This window comes from Lygodium microphyllum, chromosome 12, assembly GCF_053477565.2.
Source record: "Lygodium microphyllum isolate KBCC chromosome 12, Lygodium_microphyllum_v1.1.10, whole genome shotgun sequence".
Lineage (NCBI taxonomy): Eukaryota > Viridiplantae > Streptophyta > Polypodiopsida > Schizaeales > Lygodiaceae > Lygodium > Lygodium microphyllum.
This window is the reverse complement of record NC_141146.1, coordinates 51880858-51888739: the sequence shown is the minus strand read 5'-3', so window position 1 is coordinate 51888739 and position 7882 is coordinate 51880858. Positions and strand designations below refer to the sequence as shown.

The 7882-nt window shown below is 39.9% G+C and overlaps 1 protein-coding gene across 1 annotated transcript; it reads right to left on the bottom strand.

Annotated features, from left to right (window-relative positions):
- Positions 1-3091: 3091 nt before the first annotated feature.
- Positions 3092-7271, bottom strand: LOC148027765 (uncharacterized). Its single transcript, XM_087689467.1, has 6 exons — positions 6703-7271; positions 6320-6506; positions 6138-6211; positions 5095-6057; positions 4801-5013; positions 3092-4462 (listed from the first exon to the last, which is right to left on the bottom strand). Exons 1-6 carry the CDS (start codon positions 6778-6780, stop codon positions 4067-4069), a joined length of 1911 nt encoding a protein of 636 aa, XP_087545593.1. The 5' UTR covers positions 6781-7271; the 3' UTR covers positions 3092-4066.
- Between the last annotated feature and the right edge of the window lie 611 nt (positions 7272-7882).

Below are 7882 nucleotides of genomic sequence, written 5' to 3'. Positions count from 1 at the left end.
AATCCCTTAATGCTCACCAATAATACTTAAAAGCTTAAGGATTTCCTATGTAAAGCCTTTATGTTTAAGGCTTTAAATTTAATGCCCAATGTCCTTTTAATTGTATATTTTAACTTAATGCTTATACATTTTGAAGCAAAAGGTTTAATAATATCAATACATGCAACCAACTTAGAAGGGTTCCACATCTGGAATTTTAAATATCATCTATGGTCTTTACACAATGTAAACACCCTATAATTATATAAATATATAACCATTATATATTTTATACACATATGTCATATATTCTTAATATTTCATCTTCAAAACCTTATCCCAAATGGTTAGGTATCATTTGATATCCGAAATGGCCAAGAGACTCCAAATGGTCTTGGCAATCACTCTTCACAAAAACCATGTTTTGGAAACCATACATGCTATAATAATAACTATGAAAATAAGATTATTCTAGTTATTTATTATTGTGGATTTCATTGTCTATTTGCTACATGATTGATGACTTGTCACATGACTGGCAGCAAATAGACAATGAGAATCCAAATAAATAAAAATAATCTAGATTCATTGTATGAGGCAATACTAGTACGTCGTTGGTCACTCATTCAATTTAGTTTGTTTTATCAATCGATGACAGTTACTTTTTAAATCCAGAAGCAATAATATGATAATTGTAATGAAAATTTGATTATTTTTATTTATTTATTTACTTTTATGAATTTTTATTAACTACTTACCACATGATTCGTCTCTTGTTACATGTAGCACTACATGACACTAGTCACATTGTGCTTAGTAGATGGATGGCAAGGATTTGATGTGTCCTGTGTTGTGGTGAGTAAATTATTAAAAGAAGTTATGCACATTAATTGGTTAGAGTCGAGTGCAACTTCGTATGCTTTTTTTTGTGCTTCATTAGTATAAAATTATTGTATTTTTGGGCACTATGTAGTGTGAATATATTGTACGTGTATAGATATAATTTATTTGTTTGGGTATAACCTTTGTTCAAGGACTAAAGAGTGAGATTATTACTTTTGTAAGCCTTAGAATAGTTTTATTATATGAGAGTCAAAAATTTAATAGCCCAAAATCATGGCGTTCAAACATTAAAAGCAAGAAACCCAAAACGGATGTTTTTTAATGTATTCTGAGCACAAAAAGATAATACAAGATCCATAAATGCATACATATGGGAAAATTGCTCACCTATGTATGGAGAGTGATTGTACCTAACGACTATGTTGTACATTCTTTCTCTAGTTTGCGCTCTTCTTGCAATTTTTGAGTTCTATCAAATTTTCTTGTGATTAAGTTCAATACAGAGTGGACTACAATACAAAAACCTTCAACCTTTGCAATTTATACATAGATTTTGCGAATTTTTTGACGTACTATAATGAGGTGGTTTGTTAACCTTTTGCCAAAAGTAGAGGCTATTAAATATAGTAATGCAATACTTCACAAGTGGAAAAGGTTAATTGGTGTGTTGAAAATAGGTTTTGAAAAAAGTTTTAATTTTTTAGTTAATATGTAATTTTTCCAACCATTACTTATAGAAATGAAACTCATATTTTTGTAGAACAAAGTAAGAGAGTTGGGCTCACCCTAATGCAAATTATCTAAAATTCTCAAGGTCATATTAAAAGGCTCACAATTGATTTGAGGATTGCAGATAATCTCCATTCACTTTCACCTAGACTTTTATCATTTTCCAACTCTCATTTTCCTCTTATTTTCATAGTTTGAAGGGTAAGAAGTTGAGCGAGAGATGGCAAAGGTGCCGTCTTACACTATAACACATGAATCATGAGATCAATGAGCCTTCCATGCTTTTTAGACTACAATGCAATGAAGGTAAGGAGGTGATTCTACCACCTTTGAGTAGCTTTTTGTCCATGAGAGAGAGAGAGAGAGAGAGAGAGAGTTTAGATGGTTCAAGGCAAGAGTACAAGCCAACTATGTGAGAGGTGATTTAATTAGACATATTGAGCTCTACAAACTATAAGTCTCTGTTCATTATTACCCCAATGTTAAGCTCCTAAGAAGCCTAACATGGTTTCAATTCCAAATTAAAAACACTCCCTCCAAAGTTTTTGTATTTTTATTCCAAATTTGACATTTTGCTTGACACTAAACCTTGTCAACAATACACATTACTTATGCTTCAAGTTTCTAGTTTTTGAAAAGTGCCCACAAAAGGTGAATAACTTTCTACATGAAATATGTGGAACATAGATAAATGTTATCTAGGTTACACCAGTACTAGGGATGGAGCGGCTTAGTCAAACATTACACAATTACGACCATAATAAGATGTATGACAATGACATACATGGGATTTGGAAAGGACTTAAATGTAAGCCTAACAAAACTAACCAAAACATTCCACAATTGCTTACCAATCCCATCTATCTATCATATACAAAACCCTTCTATCTACCATAACTTGTTGCATTGCCAATTCCTTCCCCCCATGGCTGGGAAATTCTCACAGATTTCACTTGACAAATTCCTTCCCCCCTGAAATTCTCACTGGTTTCACTTTACTAATCCCATCTATCTATCATATACAAAACCCCTGGCTGGGAAATCCTCATGGGCTTCGCATTAATAATTCCATCTATCATATACAAAACCCATCTATCTACCATAACTTGTTGCATTGCCAATTTTCAAGGATGTATCTCAAGGTGTTTCACTTCTTAATATCAACACTGCAAACTAAAACCTCCTACCATATTGAATGATACCAATCCCACAAAATCAAATAAGGCACAATCTAAAGAGCTAAACTCAAAACCCCCTACCACATTGAATAATACCAATCCCACAAAATCAAATAAGGCACAAGCTAACGAGCTAAAGTACCCAAAATATTCAACAATCTCAACCATAAAATACCGGTCATATTTTCAAACAATCTGAACCATAAAATACCGATCATAGTAGCATGCAAAAACCATCATGTGCATTTTCTTCAAACCGCGAACACCTAATATTTTATTACTACTGACAAATTAAGATCCTCCATAATCGAATAAACCTCAAGGTACTAAAACCAAAACAAGAGTTTTACTGCACTAACCAAATACAAGCAAGTAACGTAAATCCTTTTGAAAGGGATATTTGTATTATGCATATGATGCCCCTCTGGACACAGTGATTATCAGATATACAGAAAATAGCCAATGGGGTCATATCATCAGACATGAATAAGCTGTTGAATAATCACAATGGTCCCAAAAGTATGCATGACTAATCTTCGAGACCTACATCAAACATTCTCCTCATGCTGCGGCTCTCCTGCCTTCCATTTGTGTTGTTGCATTTGCAGTTTGCAGCAGACCACTTTACCTGGTCCTCCAGTAGGCAAGGCCCATGACAACAATGCAGCCAGTTATTCTGCCATGAAAGTAACTGCTGGTAAATAGAAGGCCGTGGCTGCAAAACTCAGTCAACCATCACATTGATGAAGCCACCCCAGTAAAGGTGTTGCAGCTATGATTCCAGCACTGCAAATGACTCTGCATAATTCCACCATAAAGGCATGCAAAAGACGAGAGCCCCTCTGCCATCTCAGAGCCTCAGTCACTGCTGAAAACTTTCAGAAGCCATTGTGTGTAACTTTTGTCAGTACAGATCAGAAGGCTTTGCCATTATTAACAACCAGCTTCATAAGATGCTAAAATACAGCACAGGAAGGCCTTTCCTCTGCCCTTCCTGCTGCAGCTTCTGCTCCACAGCTGCAAGAGTAAATTCACTCCTGCCACAGTTCCAGAGCTCCACCCAAGTATGCTATAACATTCAGAGTTTATAATTTCTTATTGTTACAAAGCAAGGCCAGTAGGCATCTGAGAGCTTTCAAATCGCAGCCCCCAACTTGCTCCAACAGGCCCCAATCTGCTGTTGACCACAACCCTTCTGTCCTTGTGAAACCCAACCAAAAATTAGTGAAGAATCGCAAGGGAGCTGTACACTTAGAAAGTTGTCAGGCCAGAACCAGCAGGACATGACAGAATGAAACCTGCATCACCAATGCCCTCAACTGAACCATCCATGATCACTAAAATGCTGCAGTTGTCTGCTCCTTGCTAGTCGCCTTTATATTTTCTTTCTCACTTTTCTTTTCTTTATCCTTGTCTGTGCCAATTTCTGTATTTCCTATCACCTTCCCAGGCACAGCTTTCCCCTGAGAATCGACCTCAACAGGATTGCTGACTGCATTATCACCATCTCGCAAAGCAGCTGATGTAGGTTTTGTGTTGAGTTCTTCAGCCTGAGTTTTGCCAAGACCTTCACCTATCTTAGGAAAGGATTGGGGAGACCAATGCAAGGGTGATTTCATGTCTTGCACAGCATGCTGAGGCATGCTATGAACCAAAAAGCCATCCATAATTGATGCCCTTGCAGGGTAGCTCTTAAATATGCTAAGCATCTCGAGTCCTTGTTGAAGGTTAACCTACACAAGACAATAGATGGGGTTTAAAATAGCCATATAGAGGGCACCAGACAATATTAAACTCAGGCCGTCAAATAAGAGCAAAACACACTTTTGGCACCACAAAGAATACATATGAAAATCAACTAGCAAACATGAACCCTGAAAGAACAATGTAGCTTCTCAAGTTAGAAAGCCTGTCTCATAGTTCTGAGTAAATAATAAAGGATAAAACCATGCTTTGGGATGTACATAGATCCACATAAACAATAGAGGAAACATATGCATTGGAATGTGCATAAATCATACACAACGTAACAGAATGACACCAGCTAGACACAGAAGTTGAAGTTGCAGACCTCTTGTGTATCACGACTGTTAGTCACTGGTTTGTTCTCATTGTTTTGCAGTATTATCCTTCGCAGCTGAGAATTAGGCACGTCTTTGACAATGTGCCACTTAACTGGAAAAGAGCCAGACCATTTGTGCTGCTCCCAAAATCCCATCGTTCTATTGTAATCAACAGGACCTGTCATTTCTGCTACACCACAAAACTGCCCACTTCCGTTTACCTGGAAAAATGACAAATTATACATCAGATATCACCCATTTACATGCCCATAAGCACCTGCTTAAGTTATTGGCATACTCACAGAGAAAAATAAAAATACAGGACACCCATGAGGCTTCCCAATAGCCTGTCGCTGAGCATCTTGGTAAGCTTCATCAAGCTTCTTGTTTCCATTGGGTGTACTTGCCCAAACTCCATACTGGATGCTTTTCTGTACATTCTCCTCACTGTATGACTTGATGATGAAGTGTTTTGCACTCTCATACTTTACAACAAAATCAGGCAGGTTATACTGCTCCCAATCGGGAACAGAAGTGCTGGAATCTAAATTTGTGCCATTCTTCAGCACCTTTGCAGCAGTTGCAAACTGCTGACTTCGAACTCTTGCGGCCCACAAGCCTTTATTTTGACCTTGTACAGAATGTGCAGTAACAGCCTGGCTGTTCAAGTGTTCCATTCTCGCATCATTGCCTTGAGAAATGGTGTTCAGGGCATTAGAGTCTGTTGCCTCAGGTGCTGTTGAGTTTGGATCCCCTGACACAGGACCTTTAACATCTGATGTATTTTTGGGTGCAGCACCTGTCACAGATGTTGTCTTGTTGTTGCTACCAGCACCGGATGAAAGAGTACCATCCCTCTGCTGCTTTGCTTTTTGCTTTGATGAAGGTTCAACCCATGCAGGGGCAGAAGCTCTTAGTGTGCGAGGAGGATAAACAGCAGGGATCGCAAAAGCTGCTGATTCAACAGGAAGCAGTTGTGGCACCATAGTCATAGGAAAGCCTGCTACAGGGCTTGCATATGTAGGAATGTTGCTAAAGGCTTGTGATGTAAGTACTCCTGGATCTTGTGCATCTGGCATCATTACTGCTCCAGGAGGCATCCCAGGGGTTGCTTGGGCATATTGCCCCAAAGAAGCCTGATGTGGATAGTAGATCTGAGGGGCATATTGGTAAATATGCGGCCCATAGACATACCCATTGGTCATTTGAGCAGTATATGGCATCCCAGCATATAACTGCTGATTAATGAGACTATAATCAACTACCTGCAAACAGAAACGTCTAACATGATCAGAACCTAATCAACATCTACAAGAACACAAAAGTTAAGCCATCAACTACTCACTGGACTCTGATAATTTACCCCCTCTATAGGGTAAGGCAGGTATCCTTGCGAGGTCATGATTGGAGCAGACACACCTGTGGGTAAGTATGAAGAAAAATCTAATGAGAATTGAGAAAACAATCTAACCACTGGCGGAGAACAGAAGTCGAATGAACGACTTGATGGGCAGGGGCTAAACTTGCCTGCATAGAGATGGGGAGACATCAAAGCATTGGGCGTTACAAAGAGCGCAGGCTCCAGATACTCCTCCTTTGAGCCGTAAGAACTGCCTACATCCGCCGTCCCCTCTGATGAAACGCTAGCCGTACTGTGAAGTGATTCATCGGTTGCGCTTGTGACCTTTGAAGGGTCCTTGTTTCCCAAGGGTACCTGGAAGTGAACAGAAACCTGTGAGACAAAAGGCATTCCGGCAATTGGCATAAATAACTGCCATTGGAACATATAACCCATGGCCTACAAAACGGAGCTTCTTTGGACAAAAGAAGTAAAATCCAACTTCGATAAGAAATACAGAGAGGTCAGACAGAAAAAACGCAGGCAGAGGAGAAGGTTAAAAGAGCCTCGCCTCGTATTGGTCGAAAGGTTTCTTGGCATGGACATCGATCTTCATGTCCTCGAACTTGAGGTCAAGATCTGCAGCCATTGCCGTAAGAATCACGCGCCTGAGGAAACCCTAGGGTTGCGCAGGGGCGGGGTTGGTAATGATGGGAAGGGAGATCGGAAAAGGCCGATGACGAAGCTCTGCGGTTGACGCGATGGGGACGAATGAGAGGCGACCAGCGATGATGAGAGTGATGATGACGATGACGACGAGGAGGCGACGGCGGCGGCGACGACGACGACGACGACGAAGAAGATGTCGTCAAATGAGGATGGAGACGGATTAGACGATGGTGAGGCAGAGAGATGGTCAGTGCTGCGTGATCATGGCCGTAACCGATCTGGACGAAGGGAGGAGAATCAGGCGATGAAAGACGCCAGACCGAAGGAGCAGGGGAGAGCGAGAGTGGAGAGGAGGAAGATGGTGGTGGTGGAGCTTTTTGCTTGCTTGCTTGCGCTGCAGGTCCGACGAAAGAAAGGAAAAGAAAATCAAGGAACGAAAGGGGGAAAGAAAGGAGGCTCGATTGATTGATTGATTGTCGGGTCGGCACGCGGCTGCAGAATAACCCCCCAAATAATACACACACTTCATAATCTCTACCCCCCCCAAACAAACAAAAACAAACAAATTTTAAATCAGCTTGGCCTTCCTAAGGTTTAAAACCCCATATTAACCGCCCTTTATTTCCTAACATCTTAAAACTCTACACCAACAGCGCTTTATTATTTAAAGAATATATTTTAAACATCCGTCAATATTCTTAATGATTATAAACGGAAATACTTAAGAAGATTGGAAGAGTTCTGCTGGGTGGGGGGAGGAGTAACTCTAGTAATTGCCTTACACCATATCAAACAGGCACAATTTCAAAGTAGTAAACCTGAAGCAAGCTACCAAAGTCTAGGAGATTGTTAGCTCATTTGTAAAGCTGGAGAGGAGTTTACAAAGATGCACAAGCACTCCAGTCATGGGTTGTAACACTCAAGCACTTAACAACATTAAGTAGTCGAAAAACAATACTAAGAGTGAAGCATCGTGAGAAGGAGAATGAAGGGAAAATGCCATAATAGAAGCACCAATGGACTCCAAATATCACCTTCAACATAGAAAATCCAAGCATCAATGCCAAAGGAACTGTAGAAAT

What these genes read in the sequence shown, in the direction of transcription:
- LOC148027765 (XM_087689467.1), bottom strand. Translation starts at nt 6,780, where the DNA reads ATGGCTGCAGATCTTGACCTCAAGTTCGAGGACATGAAGATCGATGTC. An exon ending in AACCTTTCGACCAATACGAG is followed by an intron (nt 6,507 to 6,702) that starts GCGAGGCTCTTT and finishes GTTCACTTCCAG; the next exon opens with GTACCCTTGGGAAACAAGGA. An exon ending in GGGTAAATTATCAGAGTCCA is followed by an intron (nt 6,058 to 6,137) that starts GTGAGTAGTTGA and finishes TTCTGTTTGCAG; the next exon opens with GTAGTTGATTATAGTCTCAT.